At 41.9% G+C, this 26517-nt stretch overlaps 1 protein-coding gene across 8 annotated transcripts in view; it reads right to left on the minus strand.

Annotated features, from left to right (window-relative positions):
- The window catches only part of LOC135111535 (kelch domain-containing protein 4-like), a 147585-nt gene that overhangs the window by 119706 nt on the left and 1362 nt on the right, over positions 1-26517 (minus strand). For all 8 annotated transcript variants that reach the window (XR_010273770.1, XR_010273768.1, XR_010273769.1 and 5 more), the window contains exons 2-3: positions 9329-9499; positions 36-271 (exon numbers count right to left, since the gene is read on the minus strand). Coding sequence is in view for 2 of the 8 variants with exons in the window: in XM_064024944.1 (XP_063881014.1) it covers positions 36-271; positions 9329-9499 (407 nt within the window). In the remaining 6 variants the exon portion in view is untranslated. The remainder of the gene's footprint in view (positions 1-35; positions 272-9328; positions 9500-26517) is intronic.

Here is a 26517-nt window from a genome sequence, read left to right on the forward strand (position 1 = left end):
CCATTACAAAGCAGTGAATGTAAAACAATACTTACGTGACTTTCTCCCATTTGTTTTCAGAAAGATGAAAAACCCAAAGGTCTTTAAAGTGGTAAAAATGGGACTGTGTCACACTGCTGAACTCCCCTCCAAAGATCCACAGTTGTCCTCCTCCCCGAGCTACTGCCACAGCCTGGTGACCTGACCTTGGTGGTGGACTGTGGGGACCCAGTACTTGGACCCAACGGTCATGTTTGATGTGGTACAAGAATAGGTCATTGTACATCATAGTCTGTTGGGGAAATGAAAGGGCATGAAATATTAATCATCAAAATATACACATAACAAAATAAGTAAATTACATACTGTGGAATCTTGTTATCGAATGCCTCACTTTTCAAACAAATCGATGTTCGAACAAGATTTTGAACTCATAATTGCTTTGGTTGTCATACCAAAATTTGGTTCTCAAAAAAAGTTACTTAATTTCAAATGTTGAAAGACAAAGGGAAGGCTGCCATTTATTATTAATTTATAGTTTGTATAAATATTTCCTTTGTTTTTGTGTATTTGAAGGAGAGACAGTGGGTAAGACAGTTATTTAATCTTAGAAAAAAGTTAAATGTGATTTTGTTGAAGAGCCTTGATGTAAACAAACGGTTTTTCATTGCTCAGGAGTACTCCTGATCCACCTGTGGCTCTCTCAATGACCCACAATGCTATCACTACTGCACAACTGCATTTTTCCAGTAGCTCTTCTCAACAGCAAGATGTCTAAGTGTTATTATCATCTTCATTTTTGCAGTAAGTGAATTGCTCCTCTCTGTGTCACTTTGTAAGGCCTCCCTTCACTAGATTGGTGATAAACATAGAGAATACCTGGATGGTCTAAATAGTATCTTCATATGAAGATGAGTTCTGTATCACTAAGTTCATTCAATACATCTTTTCTAGATAAATAATTTATGAGCTGGATATGCTGTGAAACAGCCATCATTGCAGAGGGAGTGTCAGGTGACCAGGAATGGATTAATCAATTTTATATTGATTTCTATGGGGAATATAGTTTCAGTTTCTTAACATTTCAGATTTCAAACAGCATTCAGGAATGAATTAAGTTCAAGATCTGGGATGTATATGCAATATATATATATATATATATATATATATATATATATATATATATATATATATATATATATATATATATATATATATATATATATATATATATATATATATATATATATTTCATCTCTAGCTAAAACAGCATCTATGAAGTTAGGTGTTCTGAGACGTCTCCACCAGTTTTTCTTACCCACCCAGCTGCTAACTCTGTACAAGGGCCTTATCCGTCCATGCACGGAGTACGCTTCACATGTCTGGGGGGATTCCACTCATACTGCTCTTCTAGACAGGGTGGAATCAAAAGCTTTTCGTCTCATCAACTCCTCTCCTCTAACTGACTGTCTTCAGCCTCTCTCTCACCGCCGCAATGTTGCATATCTAGCTGTCTTCTACTGCTATTTTCATGCTAACTGCTCTTCTGATCTTGCTAACTGCATGCCTCCCCTCCTTCCACGGCCTCGCTGCACAAGACTTTCTTCTTTCTCGCACCCCTATTCTGTCCACCTCTCTAACGCAAGAGTTAACCAGTATTCTCAATCATTCATCCCTTTCTCTGGTAAACTCTGGAACTCCCTGCCTGCTTCTGTATTTCCACCTTCCTATGACTTGAATTCCTACAAGAGGGAGGTTTCAAGACACTTATTCATCAATTTTTGACCACTGCTTTGACCCTTTTATGGGACTGGCCAGTGCCCTTCCTATATATATATATATATATATATATATATATATATATATATATATATATATATATATATATATATATATATATATATATATATATATATATATATATATATAAATTATATTTGCTGGTGCATTAGATGCACTTTTTTCTTGAAAAAAGTATCTGATAATTACCATGCATCTAATGCAGCAATATTACAGACACCTAGGCCTGTAAGCCTATGCCTAAAGATGCGTGGCTGAAACAGCAGTACATAAGCAATAATATTGTTACTAATAATATTACTACCAATAAAATTCTCTCTTGTCTTGTCTTGTCTTGTCTTGTCTACTCTTCTCTTGCCTTCCCTTGCCTTCCTCTCTCTCTCTCTCTCTCTCTCTCTCTCTCTCTCTCTCTCTCTCTCTCTCTCTCTCTCTCTCTCTCTCTCTCTCTCTCTCTCTCTCTCTCTCTCCCCCTTCTCTGCCCTACTCTCCATTCCCTCCCTCCTTCCCTGCCCTCCTTTCCCTTTCCTCCTTCCCTGCCCTCCTTTCCCTTTGCTCCTTCCCTGCCCTTCTCTCCCTTCCCTCCTTCCCTTCCCCGCCCTCCTCTCCTTTCCCTATTTCCCTCTCCATCCATCCACCACCCACACCTCCCTCTCTCTCTCTCTCTCTCTCTCTCTCTCTCTCTCTCTCTCTCTCTCTCTCTCTCTCTCTCTCTCCTTACCTTCCCTTCCCTTTCCTTCTCTTTACTTATCCCCTTCCCTACCCTTCTCTCCCTTCCCTTCTTCCCTCCCTCCACCATCCATCCATTACCCCCTCTCTCTCTCTCTCTCTCTCTCTCTCTCTCTCTCTCTCTCTCTCTCTCTCTCTCTCTCTCTCTCTCTCTCTCTCTCTCTCTCTCTCTCTCTTCCTTTCCCTCCTCCCCCTTCCTCTCCCTTTTCCCTTATCTCTGACAGATAGGGAGAGGTTTGAGACAAGAGGAAAGAGGAAGGGAGAGGAAAGGAAAAAGGTGAGGAAGGGACATAACTGAAGAAGAAGAGTAAATGAGGCAAGGAAGTGGAGGGTGAAGGAGGAAGATTAGAGGATGGGAAGAAAGTAGTAAGAATAAAGGGTGAGGAGTGAGTGAAAAGTTAGAGGGAGAGAAGTACTGAGAAATAAATATTTTCTTTTCCTGTCCTCCACTCCTTTTAATTTTTCTCCATCCATTTTCTTGCATTTATGCTCCTTCCATCCATTTTCATTTTCAATCAGTCTCATTCTAGTTAGCAACCATCAGGATTGTTCTCCCTCTCTCTCTCTCTCTCTCTCTCTCTCTCTCTCTCTCTCTCTCTCTCTCTCTCTCTCTCTCTCTCTCTCTCTCTCACACACACACGCACGCACACACACACACACACACACACACACACACACACACACAGAGAGAGAGAGAGAGAGAGAGAGAGAGAGAGAGAGAGAGAGAGAGAGAGAGAGAGAGAGAGAGAGAGAGAGAGAGAGAGAGAGAGAGAGAGAGAGAGAGAGAGAGAGAGAGAGAGAGAGAGAGAGAGAGAGAGAGAGAATTGAAGGAGGGAGGGTAGGTAGATTAGATGGATGGAAGGAGGGAGGGAAAGGGGAAGGAGGGAAGGGGGAGGGAAAGGAGAGGGAGGTAATGGGGAGGGAAATATGGAATTGAGAGTAGGGCATCTTGCCTTAGACATATCAAAAGCTTTTGATAGAATCTGGCACAAAGCTTTGATTTCCAAACCATCCTTCTACATCTTCTATCCTTCTCTCTGTAACTTCGTCTTAAGTTAAGTGGGTGAGACAGATGGAAAGAGGGAGGGAAAGGGGGAGGAGATCAGGGAAGAGAGAGAGAGAGAGAGAGAGAGAGAGAGAGAGAGAGAGAGAGAGAGAGAGAGAGAGAGAGAGAGAGAGAGAGAGAGAGAGAGAGAGAGAGAGAGAGAGAGAGAGAGAGAGAGAGAAACACATACACACAAACATACATGGTTTATTTGATGGTAGTACTGCATAGCCACAGTGCTGCATCACACCAGATGTGAGGACAAAATACACACACTTTTAGGGATTTTGGAGAAACTTTCAATGTTGCCTTAAACATATGAAAAGCTTTTGATAGAATCTCACACAAAGCTTTGATTTTCAAACTATCCTCCTTTATCTTCTATCCTATTCTCTGTAACTTAATCTTAAGTTTCCTTTGTGACCACACTATTGCTGCTGTGGTAGATGGTCAATGTCATACATGCAAACATACACGGTTTATTTGATGGTAGTACTGCACAGCCAATGCTGCATCACACCAGATGTGAGGACAAAATACACACACTTTTAGGGATTTTGGTGAAACTTTCCCTGTTACCTTAAAACATATGAAAAGCTTTTGATAGAATCTGACACAAAGCTTTGATTTCCAAACTATCCTCCTTTATCTTCTATCCTCTCTGTAACTTCATCTAAAGTTTCCTTTCTGACCATACTATTGCTACTGCTGCTGTGTCTCTGTTATCCTAAGTCTATTAATAATGGTGTTCCTCAGGATTCTCCCCTGTCACCTATCCATTCTTACACTGATGATACCACCCTGCACTTTTCAGTCTTTTTGTAGATGTCCAACTCTTCAGGAAGTAAACAGCTCATGCAAAGGAAGTCACAGAATACCTGACTTTTGATCTCTCTAGAATTTTTGGGTGTAGAGCAAATTTAGTAATGTTCAATGCCTCAGAAACTCAATTCCTCCACTTATCATCTTCACACAACCTTCCAGATATCTATCCTCTCTTCTTCACTGACACTCAACTGTCCTCTTCTGAACATCCTCAGTATGTCCTTTACTTATAATCTAAACTGGAAACTTCACATCTCATCTTCAGCTAAAGCAGCTTCTATGAGGTGTTCTGTGTCATCTCTGCCAGTGTTTCTCACCTCCTCCCCCCACCCATCCCAGCTGCTAACTCTGTACAGGGTCCTTATCTGCCTATGTATGGAATTTGCTTCATGTGTATGGTGTGGGTGGGGGTTGGGTTCCACTCACACCACCATTTTAGAGAGGGTGAAATCAAAAGCTTTTTTTCTTATCAACTCCTCTCCTCTAACTGAATGTCTTCAGCCTCTATCTCATCTGTCTTCAGCCTCTCTCTCATCACCGCAATGTTGCAGCGGTTGCAGCTTCTACTGGTATTTTTATGCTAACTGCTCCTCTGATATTGCTAACTGCATGCCTCCCATCCTCCTGCAGCCTGACTACACGTTTTTTTTTTTTTCTCATCCCTATCCTGTCCACCTCTGTAATGCAAGAGTTGACCAATATTCTCAATCATTCATTCCTTTCTCTGGTAAACTGTGGAACTCTCTACTTGCATATATATTTCCTCCTTCCTATGACTTGAACTCTTTCAAGAGGCAGGTTTCAAGACACTTATCCTGTTTTTTTTTTCTTTTTTTTATTATTATTCTATCTGACATGTCTGTAGGATCTAGTATTAAGTTGGCCTTTCCTTTAATTAAAATTTTTTGTTGCCCTTGGCCAGTGGCCCTCTTACATAACACACACACACACACACACACACACACACACACACACTATAATTTTTTTTCAAAAACTTTATGATGAAACATAATACAGTAAAATCCCTCTCATCCAGCATTCGAGTATCCGGCAGCTTCAAATATCCGGCACATTTTTCCCCGAGCCTTAAAATCAATAAAAAATCAGTGTGTACTCATAAAATCGATTAAAATTTCCACACGAGGCATACTTTGTCCCCTCGCCACCACAGCGCACTGCTTCACGCCACCCGCGGCCCGCTGCACTGTGTTTACACAGTGACTCAGTCCCGTGTGTGCACTGTTTATTGCCTGACGCCTTCATCATGCCTAAAGTTGTAGAAAAGAGGAAGCGTGTTGTGCTTACACTTAAGCAGAAGGTAGACATTTGTCGACGATTAGAGAGAGGTGAAAGCAGACAGCAACTAATGGCGGAATATGGTGTGGGCTCATCAACTATTTATGACATTAAATCCCAAACGAAAAAGTTGCGGGATTACATGAAAGCCACTAACAACCCAAAGGCAGCGGAAAATTGTCACACACTGCAGTATCATCATAGTGAAATGATGGACAAAGTGTTATACAAGTGGTTCAGCTTGAAAAGATCAGAAGGACATAATTTCACTTCTATTCAAGTATCTGGCAACTGTCAAGTATCCGGCATGTCGGCGGTCCCGTTGATGCCGGATAAGAGGGATTTTACTGTACATGTTTTTTTCAAAAAACATCCTTGTAAAATAGGGGTAAATCTTATGCAGAGGTGCATCTAATACACCTGCAAATACAGTACATATATATAATATAATATAATATAGTATAATATATATATATATATATATATATATATATATATATATATATATATATATATATATATATATATATATATATATATATATATATATATATATATATATATATAAACCAAACTTTTGGATAAACCATTGGCCATCCCTCCCCACATAATTAGGTTTATACAGGTTTTATTGTAACCTTTCACAGGAGGTTGATAAGGGCATTCAGGTTATCTGATATTCAGCTTATTTGGATTCAGTTTTAGGAGGTTTTACTGTACTGAAAAGAAAATAAATAAAAAAAATAAAAATGTCTTGCACACACACACACACACACGTGTGTGTGTGTATGGTGTGTGTGTGTGTGTGTGTGTGTGTGTGTGTGTGTGTGTGTGTGTGTGTGTGTGTGTGTGTGTGTGTGTGTGTGTGTGTGTGTGTGTTGTTGCGAGGAGAAAAATTGTACATTATGTTAATTAAACTCCATTGTTGTTGTGAGTTCTGGGGAAGAGAGAAAGTGTCACTGTCTGCATGCAAGACATGTCTTTTTTTTTTTAGGACAGTAAAACCTCCCTAAACTGAACTCAAATAAGCTGAATATTGGATAACCTGAATGCTCTTATCAACCTCCTCAGCCTGTCTGCCCATGTCTCTTATCAACCTCCTCAGCCTGTCTGCCCATGTCTCCATCCCCAATCACACCAGAGCCACCAACCAACATCTTTCACTCAGACTCTGTATCACAAGCAAAAGTACACTAGCAGTACAGTGCATAATGTTATGTTAGCTCTTATATGACCAGTGTGTTGTGTACATTTAAGTGAGCTTTTAAGGGAACACTGAGTGTGTAGTTGCATAATGTTAAGTGAACTCTTAAGTGACCAGTTAGTGCATTGTGTACAGTGTGTAATAACAAAATATGCAGTAAATGTGCATCTTGCGGCTTATAATATGCTTATAATGTACTAACAAATATACTATAAATAACAATAAATGTACATGTTTATATACATAGAAACCAGCCAAAAATGTGTATTGTCAGATAAACTGAACTTTCGGATAAACCACTGGCCACCTCGTCCCACATAGTTCAGTTTATGGAGGTTTTACTGTAACTTTTCACAAGTAGACACATTGTTAGTTTTCCTACAGTACCCTCCCAAGTTTCATAACATTCAAGTTTCATGATCCTTGAGTTTGGCACTTAATCCTAAATTCTTACCGTCCCCAATTTCGCACTTTATCGCCCTGAGTTTCATGCTGCTTTGATCAGTCGCATTTACCTACCGTTGGCATCACATTGAACAAACTGGCAACTCGCTCCTCCTTGGTCTGAAAAAAATCTGCCAGGAGAAAATAAGTACATGGCAACTTCAGTTAGTCCCTCATATATTTTTGAAAGCACAGAATAACAGATTTAGTGTTTGATATAATGACGTAAGGGAAAGTTATCTTTTGTGATTGCTCCTTGCTTCAGCTAACAAAATGGCTTCCCACCTTCATACTTGGGCCTTCTTGACAAGCTCCAAAACAGAGTCCTACATTTGATACATCTGAAGGCCCTGCCAGACCAGCTGCCTCCTTCCATGCAATCCCTACAGCAGTGCCATGATGTTGCAGGATTATGCATCTTGTACAAGACCCAAAAGTAATGCGCCCCACACCTGGCTACACTACAGCAGCCATGAGCACCTCACCCCCACAACACCCAAGCTACCATCACCAGGAACTTTCAACTCATCATCCCTTTTACCAGGACAGAAATATTCCTCTGGTCCCTCCTTCCACACTATACATGTATGTGGAACCAGCTCGTACAGCAGACACAGCTTCACTGCACTAAGTCTTTAAATATTTTGAAGTCTGCTGTAAATGTATAGCCTAAACAAACATAATAATGTAGTAAAAATACTGTATTTAAATATGTAAGTTACTGTTTATTCATATCTACTTTTCATACATCAAATACAGTTCCCAGCACCTGTGCTGGAGCTCTTGACAACACAATATGTCTGTACATTAAAGAGAGAGAGAGAGAGAGACAGAGAGAGAGAGAGAGAGAGAGAGAGAGAGAGAGAGAGAGAGAGAGAGAGAGAGAGAGAGAGAGAGAGAGAGAGAGAGAGAGAGAGAGAGAGAGAGAGAGAGAGAGCTCTGACTTACATGGGATTTACACTATATATGTGTGATGCCAACAGTAGATAAATGTGACCTATACTTGTCAAAGCAGAGGATGATAATACACGACACTCGTGATGGTAAGAATTTAGGACTAGGCATGAAACTCAAGAGGGAACTGTATATATTGTATTACCTCAAATTCACTAGTGCAAATGTGCTCATTTTGATGTTTTTTTTATTTTTATTGTGGAATTTTTTATATTATTTTCTGGTTCCCTGGAACCAATTATTTTTTCCCAGATTTTTCAGATGCCAAAATGCACATTTGGCATAACGAATGCTCCATTGGAATGAATCATGTTCATCATCATGTACCCTACTATATATGATATACTGAGGTTGTTGAGTAAAGAAGTTTAAATAAATTTTGAAAAAAGCATACTGTAGGTAAGGAATGGATGGTTAGATGCAGTGAAACTGTGTATAACAGATTTGGTATGTCTAGTATAGATGAAGACCAACTGTCATATCTATGATTGCAGTCCTATCTTTCAATACACATCCTAAAGATCCAACTACCTTTCCTCCTTACATTGTTGGTGTTCTGACATTCTTTGTTAACATAATTTATTTGTTACATAAGGAACAAATTATGATCTCATCAGCCCTAATAGAATGCAAAATAGAGCATAGAGCCTCTATGTTAAAGTATCCAAATATATATTTTTTTGCTCAGTCTGGCAACACTGAATTACTGCATGGGTTATGCCAAGTTTGGTCTGGCTTGACTCAGTTAATTCAGCACAGTGCAGACCTGCAAAAATTGTCATTTTGAACAATTTTTTCTTAAATGAACATTGTTACCTTGTTAATTCATGCAGAATTCTAACTTCTAGAACACCATCCTCTTTCATCCTCTAAAATTTCATTACTATCATCCTGACCATTCCCTCCATATATTATCCTTCAGCATTTGCTTCTCTACTTATGTATATATTTCATTCTTCATTTGGTGTTTCAGTTACACTTTGCTTTTGTTTAATCAAAAATGGAGTAGGTAATAATAGTGAATCAATTAGGTGTGAATGAATAAAATAACTCACCTTGGAACCATTGAAGTATTCTCCTCCAAACAGAATGAGTTGATCCTGTGTTGGGTGGGGTGTCAGGGTGAAACAAGATCTACGGCCTGGAGGAGACACCACCTCTTCCTTCACAGTATTCAGTGCTGCATCTTCAGCAGCAAATTTTGCAAGGAGTGTGTCAAAGTCCTCCTGTAGATAATTATAACAAATTCAAAGCTAATTTCAGAAGCTGCAATTAATATGTGACATATGAGTGATAATGATTTGGTAACTACCCTTACTTGAACAGCAGAAAAATGTTCACATACTGTACACAAGTGTAAAGTCTAGAGAAATTTTCTACCTGTCTGAAACTGCAAATTAACCATTTTTTATTGCTTCTTCATTTTCATAAAACTTGGCTACATTCTCATCATCATGCACTTATATTAGCAAAATAAACCTTTCTGATTTAATTAATTTTCATATTTGATTATTAAGGCAGCTACTGTTACAAATCACAGAAATATTCACTTGTCTTTTTGCTGTCTGTGCCCCTCCCTAAGCCTTAATATCCCATTTGAAACTTCCTAGTTCTTCACACAAAACTTAAAAATTGTCTTCATTAGTTAGCATTCATTCATTACATAGGTAATTACATAAATCAATCCAAAGTTCTGACTCTTCCCTTTTGCAGGGATTTTCATTCTTGCAGACTCCAATGTTCACCATCAGTTTTGGCTTTCTTTTCCCTTCACTAACCATTTAAGTCAAGTAACCTTTAAGTTTGCTATCCTCCACGACCTAGAGCAATTGCACCACTCATGCACCACTCTACTTGTAGTGCTGACCGTCTTGGAAATATACTCATATCTCAATACTCCAGACTAAAAGGGGGAAACATTGGTCCAATGAAGCTGATTGTCTGTAGATACCAACACTAAATGCTAGATTACGTTAGGAGTGGCTAATATCAACAATTACATTGCAAAAGACAGGAATACAAACAGTACTGAACTGAACTTTTAATCAAGCATACCATGGTGTCCCATGGTATCTATGGTAACCATAGTCGGTACCCAAGAGCATCATAGTAGCAGTGATGAAGAAGATGGGATGTTAGTGACATTGTCAAAACTACCAGAGGTGCTACAATTTGTGGAACACACCAAAAATAGAGATATCAGTGTTCATTATGGAAATATCAGAATTCTTTGAGAAGCCATAATTAAAGAACATTTTCAAAGTGGCAAGCAATTAAAACTATACAGCTTTTCAGATCAGTACAGATTTTGCAATCACCTGATGTACCAGTTAACCTTCCTCCACACAAAACTATAAGCACCTAACAACACACACACCCTTCACTCAAAATTTCAAAATTACCATGGCAACTCCTACACCAAACTCTAGAGTCCCCATCTGGGGAGGGGACCACAAATGTCCCCAGGTTGAACTGCACCTCTGACAACAACCCTAACTGTCTTGACACCCTCCTCAACTTTTTCTTCATTAACTTTTGCAACATTCGCAGTCTAAGATCTAATTTTCAATCTCTAGAACACAACCTCTCCTTTTCTAAACCTCATCTTCTTTTCCTCTCTGAAACTCAGGTGTCTGAGGCAACTGACAGTAGCCCCCTTTCTGTTCCCTCCTACATTCTCCATCCTCGTTTTCCATCCAAAGCTGGATGTTGCGTTTATGTGCGCAATTACTTAACCTGCTCTCGTGCCCATACTCTTGAATCTTCCGAGTTTTCCACCATCTGGCTACAACTACAGAGTCACTCTCAAACTAAATTTATCTGTGCTGTATACCTCTCACCTAACTCCTCTGACTATAAGAAATTCTTTAACTACTTAACTTCCAAAGTGGAGCACATTCTGACCCTCTTCCCTTTTGCAGAGATCTCCATTCTTGGAGACTTCAATGTTCACCACCAGCTTTGGCTTTCCTCTCCCTTCACTGACCATCTTTGCTATCCTCCACGACCTAGAGCAATTGGTGCAACACCCTACTCATATTCCTCACTGTCTTGGACATACACACAACATTCTTGACCTTTTCCTGACCTCTAATCCTGCTTATGCTGTCACCCTCTCTTCTCTGATGGGTTCCTCCGATCACAATCTCATGTCTGTATCTTGTCCTATCACTCCAATCCCTCCTCAGGATCCTTCTAAGTGAAGGTGCCTATGGCATTCTGCCTCTACTAATTGAGGGGACCTGAGGAGATATTTTGCTGATTTTCCTTGGAATGACTACTGCTTCCATGTCAGAGATCCGTCTTTATGTGCCGAGCACATAACAGAGGTAATAGTGTCTGGCATGGAGGCGTACATTCCTCACTCTTTTTCTCGACCTAAACCTTTCAAACCTTGGTTTAACACAGCTTGTTCTCGTGCTATATATTATAGAGAGGTGGCCCACAAATGGTACTTAAGCCTTCCATCACCAGAATCTCATGCACTTTATATTTCTGCCTGGAACTATGCCAAGTCTCCCTAACTAGCCAAAAACTCCTTCATTAACAGAACGTGTCAAAATCTTTCAAGATCTAACTCCCCTTGTGACTTCTGGCATCTAGCCAAAAACATCTCCAATAATTTTGTTTCTTCTTCTTTCCCTCTTTTACTTCAGCCAAATGGCACCACTGATATCACATCTATCTATCTATCTCTAAAGCTGAACTCTTCGCTCAAACCTTTGCTAAAAACTCTACTTTGGAGCTATCTATTAAAATTCTTCACAGTGATGTTTTCCATGCCCTCACTGACCTCAGAAGGCTTATGGACCTAATGGATTCCCTCCAATTGTTCTCTAAAACTATGCCTCCGTGCTTACACCTTGCCTAGTCAAACTCTTTCAGCTCTGTCTGTCAACATCTACCTTTCCTTCTTGCTGGAAGTTTGCCTACATTCCTAAAAAGGGTGACCGTTCTAATCCCTCAAACTACCATCTTATTGCTTTAATTTCTTGCCAATCTAAAGTTTTTGAATCTATCCTCAACAGGAAGATTCTAAAACATATATCACTTCAAAACTTTCTATCTGATCACCAGTATGGGCCGCTCTACTGGTGATCTTCTGGTTTTCCTTACTGAGTTTTGGTCATCCTCTTTTTGAGATTTTGGTGAAACTTTTGCTGTTGCCTTGGATATATCAATAGCTTTTGATAGAGTCTGGCACAAAGCTTTTTATTTACAAACTACTCTCCTACAGCTTCTATCCTTCCCTCTGTAACTTCATCTCAAATTTCCTTTCTGACTGCTGCTGCTGCTGTGGTAGACAGTCACTGTTCTTCTCCTAAATCTATAAACAGTGATGTTCCTCAGGGTTCTGTCCTGTCACCCACTTTATTCTTGTTATTCATCAATGACCTTCTAAACCAAACTTCTTGTCCTATTCACTCCTACGCTGATGATACCACGCTGCACTTTTCCACATCTTTTCATAGAAGTCCAACCCTTCAGGAAGTAAACATTTCACGCAGGGAAGCCACAGAACACCTGACTTCTGATCTTTCTAAAATTTCTGACTGGGGCAGAGCAAACTTGGTATTGTTCAATGCCTCAAAAACTCAATTCCTCCATCTATCAACTCGACACAATCTTCCAGACAACTATCCCCTCTTCTTCAATGACACTCAACTGTCCCCCTCTACTACACTGAACATCCTCAGTCTGTCCTTTACTTATAATCCGAACTGGAAACTTCACATCTCATCTCTAGCTAAAACAGTTTCTATGAAGTTAGGTGCTCTGAGATGTCTCTGCCAGTTTTTCTCAGTCCTCCAGCAGCCAACTCTGCACAAGGGCCTTATCCGTCCATGTATGGAGTATGTTTCACACGTCTTGGGGGGTTCCACTCATACCACTCTTCTAGACAGGGTGGAATCAAAAGCTTTTCGTCTCATCAACTCCTCTCCTCTAACTGACTGTCTTCAGTCTCTCTCTCATCACTGCAATGTTCAACCTCTAGCTGTTTTCTACTGCTATTTTCATGCTAACTGCTCTTCTGATCTTACTAATTGCATACCTCCCCTCCTTCCGCGGCCTTGCTGCACAAGACTTTCTTCTTTCTCTCACCCCTATTCTGTCCACCTCTCTAATGCAAGAGTTAACCAGTATTCTCGATCATTCATCCCTTTCTCTGGTAAACTCTGGAGCTCTCTGCCTGCTTCTGTATTTCCACCTTCCTATGACTTGAATTCCTTCAAGAGGAAGGTTTCAATTCCTTCAAGAGGGAAGTTTCAAGACACTTATCCTTCAATTTTTTACTACTGCTTTGTATCCTTTTCTGGGACTGGCATCTCAGTGGGCTTTTTTTTTTTTTTTATTGAATTTTTGTTGCCTTTGGCCAGTTTCCCTCCTACATAAAAAAAAAGCTAAGCTCCCTATCTATCATCATTCCTGAGTCTTTTTTCCATATCCACTTTGCTATGAAATTCTTCATCCGTATTTTAACCCACTACATCCATATTTGATGTGCTAATTCTCATGTATTTACTGGTTAACTCTTGCATTACAGATGTGGACAGAATAGGGATGAAAGAAGAGTCTTGTGTAGCTAGGCCGCAGGAGGAGGGGAAGCAAGCAATTAACAAGATCAGAAGAGCACTTAGCATGAAAAAAGCAGTAGAAAATAGAAAGACATGCAATATTGTGGCAATGAGAGAGAGGCTGAAGACAATCAGTTACAGCAGGGGAGTTGATATGACAAAAAGCTTTTGATTCCATCATGTCTAAAAGAGCAGTATGAGTGGAACCATCCCATGCAATATCTCCATCCATGGACATAATGCCCCAGTACAGAGTTAACAGGGAGGGAGGGGAGTGAAAAACTGGCAGAGATGACTCAGAACACCTTTTTTTTTTTTATGTAGGAAGGACACTGGCCAAGGGCAACAAAAATCTAATAAAAAAAAATGCCCACTAAAATGCCAGTCCCATAAAAGGGTCAAAGCAGTGGTCGAAAATTGATGAATAAGTGTCTTGAAACCTCCCTCTTGAAGGAATTCAAGTCATAGGAAGGTGGAAATACAGAAGCAGGCAGGGAGTTCCAGAGTTTACCAGAGAAAGGGATGAATGATTGAGAATACTGGTTAACTCTTGCATTAGAGAGGTGGACAGAATAGGGGTGAGAGAAAGAAGAAAGTCTTGTGCAGCGAGGCCGCGGAAGGAGGGGAGGCATGCAGTTAGCAAGATCAGAAGAGCAGTTAGCATGAAAATAGCAGTAGAAGACAGCTAGATATGCAACATTCCAGCGGTGAGAGAGAGGCTGAAGGCAGTCAGTTAGAAGAGAAGAGTTGATGAGACGAAAAGCTTTTGATTCCACCCTGTCTAGAAGAGCAGTATGAGTGGAACCCCCCCAGACATGTGAAGCATACTCCATACATGGACAGATAAGGCCCTTGTACAGAGTTAGCAGCTGGGGGGATGAGAAAAACTGGCGGAGACATCTCAGAACACCTAACTTCATAGAAGCTGTTTTAGCTAGAGATGAGATGTGAAGTTTCCAGTTCAGATTATAAGTAAAGGACAGACCGAGGATGTTCAGTGTAGAAGAGGGGGACAGTTGAGTGTCATTGAAGAAGAGGGGATAGTTGTCTGGAAGGTTGTGTCGAGTTGATAGATGGAGGAATTGAGTTTTTGAGGCATTGAACAATACCAAGTTTGCTCTGCCCCAATCAGAAATTTTAGAAAGATCAGAAGTCAGGCGTTCTGTGGCTTCCCTGCGTGACATGTTTACCTCTTGAAGGGTTGGACGTCTATGAAAAGACGTGGAAAAGTGCAGGGTGGTATCATCAGCGTAGGAGTGGATAGGACAAGAAGTTTGGTTTAGAAGATCATTAATGAATAATAAGAAGAGAGTGGGTGACAGGACAGAACCCTGAGGAACACCACTGTTAATAGATTTAGGAGAAGATCAGTGACCGTCTACCACAGCAGCAATAGAACGGTCAGAAAGGAAACTTGAGATGAAGTTACAGAGAGAAGGATAGAAACCGTAGAAGGGTAGTTTGGAAATCAAAGCTTTGTGCCAGACTCTATCAAAAGCTTTTGATATGTCCAAGGCAACTGAAAAAGTTTTACCAAAATCTCTAAAAGAGGATGACCAAGACTCAGTAAGGAAAGCCAGAAGATCACCAGTAGAGCAGACTTGATGGAACCCATACTGGTGATCAGATAGAAGATTGTGAAGTGATAGATGTTTAAGAATCTTCCTGTTGAGGATAGATTCAAAAACTTTAGATAGGCAGGAAATTAAAGCAATTAGACGGTAGTTTGAGGGATTAGAACGGTCACCCTTTTTAGGAACAGGTTGAATGTAGGCACACTTCCAGCAAGAAGGAAAGGTAGATGTTGACAAACAGAGCTGAAAGACTTTGACTAGGCAAGGTGTAAGCACGGAGGCACAGTTTCAAAGAACAAAAGGAGGGACCCCATCAGGTCCATAAGCCTTCTGAGGGTTTAGGCCAGCGAGGGCATGGAAAACATCATAGCGAAGAATTTTAATAGGTGGCATGAAGTAGTCAGAGGGTGGAGGAGAGGGAGGAACAAGCCCAGAATCGTCCAAGGTAGAGTTTTCAGCAAAGGTTTGAGCAAAGAGTTCAGCTTTAGAAATAGATGTGATAGCAGTGGTGCCATCTGGTTGAAATAGAGGAGGGAAAGAAGAAGAAGCAAAGTTATTGGAGATATTTTTGGCTAGATGCCAGAAATCACGAGGGGAGTTAGATCTTGAAAGGTTTTGACATTTTCTGTTAATGAAGGAGTTTTTGGCTAGTAGGAGAACAGACTTGGCATGGTTCCGGGCAGAAATATAAAGTGCATGAGATTCTGGTGATGGAAGGCTTAAGTACCTTTTGTGGGCCACCTCTCTATCATGTATAGCATGAGAACAAGCTGTGTTAAACCAAGGTTTAGAAGGTTTAGGACAAGAAAAAGAGTGAGGAATGTATGCCTCCATGCCAGACACTATCACCTCTGTTATGCGCTCAGCACACAAAGATGGGTCTCTGACACGGAAGCAGTAGTCATTCCAAGGAAAATCAGCAAAATACCTCCTCAGGTCCCTCCAACTAGCAGAGGCAAAACGTCAGAGGCACCTTTGCTCAGGGGGATCCTGAGGAGGGATTGGAGTGATAGGACAAGATAAAGATATGAGATTGTGATCAGAGGAGCCCAACGGAGAAGAAAGGGTGACAGCATAAGCAGAAGGATTAGAGGTCAGGAAAAGATCAAGAATGTTGGGCGTATCTCCAAGACGGTCAGGAATACGAATAGGGTGTTGCACCAATTGCTCTAGGTCATGAAGGATAGCAAAGTTGTAGGCTAGTTCACCAGGATGGTCAGTGAAGGGAGAGGAAAGCCAAAGCCGGTGGTGAACATTGAAGTCTCCAAGAATGGAAATCTCTGCAAAAGGGAAGAGGGTCAGAATGTGCTCCACTTTGGAAGTTAAGTACTCAAAGAATTTCTTATAGTCAGAGGAGTTAGGTGAGAGGTATACAGCACAGATAAATTTAGTATGAGAGTGACTCTGTAGTCGTAGCCAGATGGTGGAAAACTCGGAAGATTCAAGAGCGTGGGCACGAGAGCAGGTTAAGTCATTGCGCACATAAACGCAGCATCCAGCTTTGGATCAAAAATGAGGATAGAGAAAGTAGGAGGGAACAGAAAAGGGGCTACTGTCAGTTGCCTCAGACACCTGAGTTTCAGTGAGGAAAAGAAGATGAGGTTTAGAAGAGGAGAGGTGGTGTTCTACAGATTGAAAATTAGATCTTAGACCGCAAATATTGCAGAAGTTAATGAAGAAAAAGTTGAGGGGGGTGTGAAGACACTTAGGGTCGTCGATAGAAAGGCAGTCCGACCTGGGGACATTTATGGTCCCCTCCCCAGATGCGGACTCTGAGGCTGGTGTAGGAGTCGCCATGATGATTTTAAAATTTTTGAGTGAAGGGTGTGTGTGTTATTATGTGCTTGTAGTTTTGTGTGGAGGAAGAGAGTTGTCTTTAGAGGGCAGGCTGTGACTGCCCCCTTGTGTTGTGAGAAACAAAGGGAAACATTCAGTGAGGTCACAGCTGGGTTTAATAAGTTCACAGCACCCCCTGAACAGTGCTTTAGACCTCACTGGGAGTAATTATCGTTTCAGCAGGTGTCTACTGCTTCCTCCTTCTGAACCAATAGTCCATTACATCAGACTCCAAGGAAAAGGATTTAGGTGTCACTGTCATCACTGACCTCAGATTTGGCAAACACTTCAAGGAGATAGCAGCTAAAGCCAACAGAATGATGGATCTTCTCCAATGCACATTTACCTACACAGATAGTATGTATCAAATGCTCATGCCCATGGAACTTCAGCAATTCTTACCTGTCTCACTGGATTGATTCTTTCATTCTGATTATAGCAATTCTTATCTATCTCACCAGAAAGATTCTTTCATTCTGAGTATTTTCAACAATTTCGGCAATTTTTTATGTCTTACCGATACTGCACCCAGACTATTGCCTGGAGCACCACCCTACTTGACATAAAATCATCAACTGTCCACTGAGTCATGCTGTGTGTGTTCATACATGTGTATCCTACTCCAGTGAGTGATCTCAGTGCCCCAACACCAAATAAATCACATTGGTTGGTTTCACTGATTAAAGACAATGTCATGGCCCACAGGCCAATAAAACAAAATACTTGATTAATTCGGCCAATCATAGCATTTTATTTCATAAGAGAAGGAAGACATGGCTTGAATTTTAATCAATCTAAGGAAGATGTCTCTGCATTGGATGTATTTTTCATTACTTGCAAGTGTTGCCCAATTTCATAAAAATACTCAAGATTCCCTTTTTTTTCTTTTATGTGAGCAGTGTTCTGCCATAAGTGTGAAGTGCCATGGTGACTATAGCCTGCAAGGAGGCCAGAATTAGAGGGAAGGAGAGGATGAATGAAATGCTGCACCATCATGATAGTAAGGTTTTTTTTACAAAGTACTCATGCCTTATCCGTCCATGTATGGAGTATGCTTCACATGTCTGGGGGGGTTCCACTCATACTGCTCTTCTAGACAGGGTGGAATCAAAAGCTTTTCGTCTCATCAACTCCTCTCCTCTAACTGACTGTCTTCAGCCCCTCTCTCACCGCTGCAATGTTGCATATCTAGCTGTCTTCTACCGCTATTTTCATGCTAACTGCTCTTCTGATCTTGCTAACTGCATGCCTCCCCTCCTTCCGCAGCCTCGCTGCACAAGACTTTCTTCTTTCTCTCACCCCTATTCTGTCCACCTCTCTAACGCAAGAGTTAACCAGTATTCTCAATCATTCATCCCTTTCTCTGGTAAACTCTGGAACTCCCTGCCTTCTTCTGTATTTCCACCTTCCTATGACTTGAATTCCTTCAAGAGGGAGGTTTCAAGACACTTATCCACCAATTTTTTACCACTGCTTTGACCCTTTTATGGGACTGGCATTTCATTGGGCATTTTTTTTTTATTAGATTTTTGTTGCCCTTGGCCAGTATCCTTCCTACATAAAAAAAAAAAAAAGATTGTGGCTAGATAAGGTTAGGTTTAGTTAGGTTAGTTAAGGTTAGATTAAGTTTTGCTTGCTTAGGTTAAGTTTAGATTTAGGTTAGGTTTAGTTAGGTTAGGTTTGGTATTGTTAAGTTTGGTTAAATTTAGTTTAACACATAACAATTCCATGGCATAAGACCAGTGGAACATTCCATAGTGAGTGATCAAAGAGCATAGTTGTAAACAATGGGACATTATTTTGTGTCTTTCTGAAGATGAAAATATTTTCTTTTGACAGAATTAGGTGTGTTTTGCATTAATTGATTACTTGTTCTTTTTGCAAATCATTACTTTCTGAAGGGAGAGTGGGCTAATAATGATACTATCATGCATGTGTATCTGTAAGGATGAAAACATTTTTTTTAATGTAAGGGGTCACTGACCAAGGGAAACAAAACCAGAAAAAAAAAATCCCATCAGTCATCAGGCATCAGTCCCAAAAGAGATGTCAAGAGAATCATCAAAAATTGAAGGTTAAGTGTCTTGAAACCTCCCACTTGAAAGAACTCAAGTCATAGGAAGGAGGAAATACAGAAGCAGACACAGAGTTCCAGAGTTTACCAGAAAAAGGGACGAATAACTGAGAATACTGGTTAACTTTTGCATTAGAGGGGTGGACAGAAAAGGTGTGAGAAAAAGAAAATCTTGTGCAATGAGGCCACAGGAGAAGAGGAGTTATGCAGTTAGAAAGATCAGAAGAGCAGTTAACATGAAAATAGCAGTAGAAGATAGCAAGAGATGCAACATTGTAGTGATGAGAAAGAGGCTGAAGACAGTCAGTTAGAAGATGGGCATTGATGAGACAAAAAACTTTTGATTCCAACCTGTCTAGAAGAGCAGTATGAGTGGAAGCCCCCCAAAACATCTGAAGCAAACTCCATACATGGACAGATAAGGCCCTTGTACAGAGTTAGCATCTGGGGGGGGATGAGAAAAACTGGCAGAGACATCTCAGAATGCCTAACTTCATAGAAGCTGTTTTAGCTTGAGATGAGATGTGAAGTTTCCAGTTTAGATTATAAGTAAAGGACAGACCGAAGACGTTCAGAGTAGAAGAGGGGGACAGTTGAGTGTCATTGAAGAAGAGGGGATAGTTGTCTGGAAGGTTGTGTCGAGTTGATAGATGGAGGAATTGAGTTTTTGAGGCATTGAACAATACCAAGTTTGCTCTGCCCCAATCAGAAAGGTGGATGCTGATAGACAGTTGAAAGAGTTTGACTAGGCAAGGTGTAAGCACACAAGCACAATTTCAGAGAACAACTGGAGGGAGCCCATTAGGTCCATAAGCCTTCCGAGGGTTTAGGCCATCGAGGGCATGGAAAACATCACTGTGAAGAATTTTAATAGGTAGTATAAAGAAGTCAGAGTAAACCAAGATAGAGATTTTAGCAAAGATCTAAGCAAAGAGTTCAGCTTTAGAAATAGATGAGATGGCAGTGGTGCCATCAGGTTGAAATAAAGGAGGGAAAGATGAAGAAGCAAAGCTATTGGAGATGATTTTGGCTAGGTGCCAGAAATCACAAGGGGAATTAGATCTTGAAAGATTTTGACACTTTCTATTAATGAAGAAGTTTCTGTTATAAAGCACATGAGATTTAGGTGATGGAAGGCTTAAGTACCCTTTGTGGCCTAACTCTCTATCATGTATAGCACAAGAACAGGCTATGTTAAACCAAGACTTGGAAGGTTTAGGTCGAGAGGTAGAGTGAGGAATATACATCTCCATGCCTGACACTATCACCTCTGTTATGCACTCAGCACACAGAGACGGATCTCTCACATGGAAACAGAAGTCATTCCAAGGAAAATCAGCATAATACCTCCTCAGGTCCCCCTAATTAGTAGAGGCAAAGCGACAGAGGCACCACCGCTTTGGGGGATCCTGAGGAGGGATTGAAGAGATAAGACAAGATACAGATATGAGATCGTGATCAGGGGAGCCCCATGAAGAAGATAGGGTAACAGCATAAGTGGAAGGATTAGAGGTTAGGTAAAGGTCAAGAATGTTGGGCATATTTCCAAGATGGTCAGAAATATGACTAAGGTGTTGCACCAGTTGCTCTAGGTCATGTAGGATAGCAAAGTTTAAGGCTAGTTTACCAAGATGGTCAGTGAAGGGAAAGGAGAGCCAAAGCTGGTGGTGAACACTGAAGTCTCCAAGAATGGAGATCTCCACAAAAGGGAAGAGAGTCAGAATGTGTTCCACTTTGGAAGTTAAGTAGTCAAAGAATTTCTTATAATCAGAGGTGTTAGGTGAGAGGTATACAACACAGATAAATTTAATTTGAGAGTGACTCTGTAGTCACAGCCAGATGGTGAGAAACTCAAAAGATTTAAGAGTGGGGTTACAAGAGAAGGTTAAGTCGTTGCACACATAGACACAACATCCAGCTTTCAATTGAAAATGAGGATAGAAAAAGTAGAGAGCTAATGTCAGTTGCCTCAGACACCTATGTTTCAGTGAGGAAAAGATGATGAGGTTTAGTAGAGGAGAGGTGGTGTCCTACGGATTGAAAATTAGATCTTAGACCATGAATGCTGCAGAAGTTAATGAAGAAAAGTTGAGGGGGGTGTCAAAACACTTAAGGTTGATGGCAGAAGAGCAGTCTGACCTGGGGACATTTGAAGTCCCCTCACCAGATGGGGGCTCCGAGGCTGGTGTATGAGTCGTCATGATAATTTTGAATTTTGAGTGAAGGGTGTATGTTGTTGTGTGTAGCAAGATAATGCAATATAAAATGGTGAAAGAAGTAAGAACAAATGAGAAAAGAATAATGAAAGAAGGAGAGAGAGAGAGAGAGAGAGAGAGAGAGAGAGAGAGAGAGAGAGAGAGAGAGAGAGAGAGAGAGAGAGAGAGAGAGAGAGAGAGAGAGAGAGAGAGAGATATGAGAAGAGATACAGGTTGGGGAAGAGGTTTGGATGCATCCCAGACATGTAGCTACCCAGCTTGAAGCTCCTAAGATAATATTTATCAGCACAGTCACTCGTATTCCCCACATAAATTTCCTTACATCCCCTTATCCATTTAATCTGGGTCTTACCCAGTATTCAGTAGAAGAGTTGCTCTTGACCATGAAGTAATCAGTATTGATCTAGCCCCCTAATTTTATCATTAGAATTTTCAGAAGTAAAGTATTTTATTCGTGTAAGCTAGCACAGGGAGCAGAGACAGCGGTGCAAAGCATGTGGATGTATGTGTGTATGCATGTCACCATCCCATCCCCTCCTCTCTTGTACATACCCCTCCCCTTGTAGCAAAGTGAGAGAGTGTTTGGCACGCTTTCCCACAGTCAGTCACTATCCAGCGCTTAAATGGAGCAGACATACTAAGACAGCCACTAATATCTGATGGAGATTGAGGTGGGATACAAGTTAGTCGGGTCAGCTACTTTAAGGGAGTAAGTGAGTCATTGCCAGCCGTATGCCCTGGCCTACTTATATATTAGAGGAGTCTCCATAGTAGACTGTCAGAGAAAGTAGTTGTGTATAACACACTCTATACCCAGGGAAGTAACTCCTTGGCTGAGTGTGTGTGTGAAGGCTGAGTTCTTGTACAATGAGTGGTGAATGATCCTCTTGTTAGTGAGCCTGTTTTGGGTTAAATGCTACTGCTGGCTGATGATCATCAGCCATAGAGGACATAAGTAATTAACTGTGTAGTGAACTTTATTCCCTCCTCAGGTCCTGACAAGCCCTACTGTCCAGGAGGCAGTAAACAACACTACTCAGCCTGAGGCTATAACACAATGTTGGACAGTAGGAGGATTTGTTTCGAGGGCAGTTGTCCAGCAGGGTTTCATACCTCAACCATACGAGTATATACGAGTATATGTGTTATTGCCTGTTATAATTGTTTCTCCCTAGACATGGTTCTTAATTGTTCTTGTCTGTAGGTGGGTGAAACTTCAAGTCATAACACCAGGTCACCAGTGTGACCTGGTGTTACGACCAGTTGTGGAAAGAGTGCAGGAGTCACAAGGGACCTTGAACACCCATATCTGACCCATGCACTGAGTCCACATAAGAGGTGGTTCAGAAAAGCTAGTTCAGGTGCAGCAGCTTTGCTAAGGGGCTGGAAATTGTGGTCATAACAGAAATTGGCGACCTCACCAAGATTACTGGAAGTTTTGTTGCCACATGGGGGAGACAGTTGTTCATTTGTTTTGTTGTCTTTTGATTGCCTACATTCACTTTCTGTCTTGTTGGGCAAGACTGGTAGCAGGTGTGACTCGCAACCTGAGTCCCCTGTCTCTGCTGGAAGCAGCAGTATAGACTTAGGCCAGTTCAGTGTGAGGACACCTAGTTCCACACATAGCATCCATGGACGTGTTAGCCATACCTGCAGCATTGGTGGCTTCTCCCAGACTGAAGGTATATCTGAAGAGATGAGATTTAAGTTGGGAATGAGGAGAATGGAGCTTGAGGCAGAGAAGGAAAAGAGAGAATTGAGAAGGCTCCAGTTGGAAGCTGAAACCAAGGAAAGAAGGTTGAAAAATGAAGAGGCTAGAGAAGCAAGGAGACTTGAGGCTGAGGTCAGATTGCTTGAAGCCAAGAAAGAGAGAGCTGAGGATTCTTGAAGCAGAAAAGGAGAAGGCGAGGATGTATGAAAAAGAAATTAATATCCTTGAGGCAGAAAGAGAAAAGGAAGCTGAGAAGATTAGGATGTTTGAGTTGGAGAAGACTAGGATTGAAGTTAATTCACCTTATGGCTTGAGGAGAGAAGGATTTTAGGAGGATACAATAGAAAGCCAGATGGTGAGGAGTTTGAAGTTGATTCCTGAGTTCATTGAAAAGAAGGTGACACTGTGGTTTAGGAGATATGAGAAGAAAGCCGCAGAATTTGATTAGCCTCAGGAGAGATGGGTTGGCCTGGTGGCTAATATGTTGAGGCTCAAGGCTTTGGAAGTTTATGACAGCATGTCAGTCGAGGATTTAGAAGATTATGAGGAGTTTAAGGCTGACATCTTGAGGGCTTATGAGCTGCAGCTGGAGGTGTATAAGCTGCAGTTCTGTGGAGGAAAGAAGGGGCCCAGTGGCTCCTATCTTGAGTGCAGTCACTTCTTGGAGGAGACATTTGAAAAGTGGATTGCTAGTGAGCAGGCCACCTATTACCATGAGTTAAAGGAACTCATATTAATGGAGCAGTTTATTAATGTGGCCAAGAAGGATAGCGGTACTGCTGCTCTGTGAGAAGAGGTTTAAGACCTTGAAGGAGGCAGCAATGTGGGCAGATAGCCACATGCTGGCACACCAGCCTGTGCCACAGTGGATTGGTGGTACATCTGGCAGCCCCAGTAATGTTGTGTCTGGTGGCACAGCCAGTGCCAGTTTGTCTGGGAGTCCACATTTTAGTAGTGGCTCCAGGGTGAGTTAGCCCATTGGAAATAAGTCTCCATTCAGCCCTCGACAGAGATAGAGACAGGGAGCATGCAAAGTGCACTCCCAGGTATAGCATGCAGCCCATGTGTTATTATTGTTGAAGTACAGGACACTTCAAATTTAACAGTCCCAAATTAATAGCAGCCACTGCTTCCAAGACCACCAGAAGCAAGTGGTTTTGGCCAGGCCAGAACCATGAGGGTGATGGGATCCAGGCTGTGTTTGATAGGATGGAAAGGCCGCCATGGTCTTCCCCTCACTGTTCCACATGAGGTCTGATTTGGACTAGTGCTGCTCTTTCTTGTGTAAGGGCACTGTTGAAATTGATGGGACTGAATACCCCATAACTGTTTTGAGAGACACGGCCGCACAGCAGTCACTATGCGGGAATGTGACTGGAAGGGAGGTTGCCTCTGATAAGCCTGTGAGGTGTGGGGGAATTGGTACCACAGAGAGCTTCACTAGAGCAGAGATTAGGCTGTCATGCCTGTTAGTGACCATGGAGGTGCGGGTGGCACTAGTGGAGAACCTATCAGTGTCAGGGATTGATTTCCTTCTAGGCAATGACCTGGCAGGTGGAAGAGTCTGGGTGCAGTCCCCATCTGCAGACACTGACCTGGATGTGAAGGCTGCTGATGTTTCTGACTCTGATAGTTTTGTTATTACTTACCCTAAGGCAAGGCAAGCACCCCAGCATCGGGTGCCCGCAGAATCTGCAACTTCAGGGGTCAACTGCAAAAAGGCAGGACCACCACAAAAGGAGTACAGTGTTTGTATTGAGGCTGCAGTGGGAGCAGAGTGCCCAGAGGCCTGTCTTGCTGCTGGCCAGAGTTTTGACAAGCCAGAGTTAGACTCGTCTTTGAGTCAGTGTGCAGTGGCTGACTGCACAGTCTCAGAGTCACCACAAGAAGCATCTGACTTTGGTGAGTATTGCTGTGGGTGAGGCTGGAGTGATGAGTTTGGGTTGTTATTTGATGGCTTGCCTCATCCTGCCAAGCCTCTTGGAGATGATGCTTAGGCTGAGTTGTCACCTGGTGTTAAGGATGTGAGCGCCAGTGCTCAGTCCAGGCACCAGCCAGTTGTGTCTGGTGTGACAGGGGTCACTGCCGAGGGCAGGGAGACTCCTGACTCTGCTGGAGAGGCAGGAGTTTCCTCCCGTATGGGTGGCACCGGAGAAGGGGAGCAGGCAGCTCCCCTGCCGGGGCCAGACATGGTGTGTGTTTGCTGGCAGCTGTGTCTACAACTGTCAGTGTAGTTAAGGAGGATTCTGTCCCTTGAGTATGCATTGCCCCAATGCTTACCAAGGTAGGAGTGGATAGCAAGGAAGCAGAGGGTTGGGCAGCATGTGTTGAGAGAAACTATGTTATGAATAGCCAGCAGAGAGAGGAGAGCAGAAGTTTACTGTTCCAATTTGATGTGCCATCCACAGTTAAGGAGACACGGGTACTGGAGGCATGTAGCGGCCTGGTGGTTGGTTGTTTTGGAGTTGGGATAACTCAGGAGAGTTTGGAGTGGGTTTGGTGGTCGGGTGTGGCCATGTTTGTTGGGTGTAACTGCACACGTCAGGCTGGCAAGCCTGATGATCTCTCATCTGGGGCCTCTCTCAGTTGTGTTATGGCCAATGTTGTTTCTCCCAGGGTGGGATTGATTGATGATGTTGCTCGCCCAATTCCTCCTTCCAAAGCAAGTTGTGATAATGTCATTGATGCAAGTATTATGGTGCCACATCGAGAGGCAGAGGCGAGTAAGTCTGCAAGTGATAGTGTGTTGCTTGCCTCTTGGGAAGCACCCTCAGTGTTGCTGGGGACTGCTGCTGGCTGAGCTGTTGTTCATGCTTGTCAGGTAATGGGCCTGAAAAAGTGTAGTGTTTGATGATGGATGTCAGCTTCCTCAAAGGGACAAGGTATCAGGGATGATGAGAGAGGCTTGCACACAGAAGCAATTGCTGGGACCAGTGGGGCTGGCCCAGGGACCAGATCACAAGTAGAATGGCAAGGCCATTCTACTGGTGATCTGACTTTCCTTACTGAATTTTGGTCATCCTTTTACTTGAATGGAGATAACAGTTTAAAAGAATGCAATCCTAACATAACATAACATAACATAACAACCTAACCTGACCTAGCTAACTTAACTAACCTAATCTAAGATAACCTAACCTGACTTAACCTAACCTAACGTGACCTAACCTAACCTGATCTAACCTAACCCACACACACATCACCTAACAAAAATTTCCTATATCACAGAAACTATTAATTTACGACAAAACTTCTAT

Source organism: Scylla paramamosain, chromosome 22, assembly GCF_035594125.1.
Source record: "Scylla paramamosain isolate STU-SP2022 chromosome 22, ASM3559412v1, whole genome shotgun sequence".
Classification (NCBI taxonomy): Eukaryota; Metazoa; Arthropoda; class Malacostraca; order Decapoda; family Portunidae; genus Scylla; species Scylla paramamosain.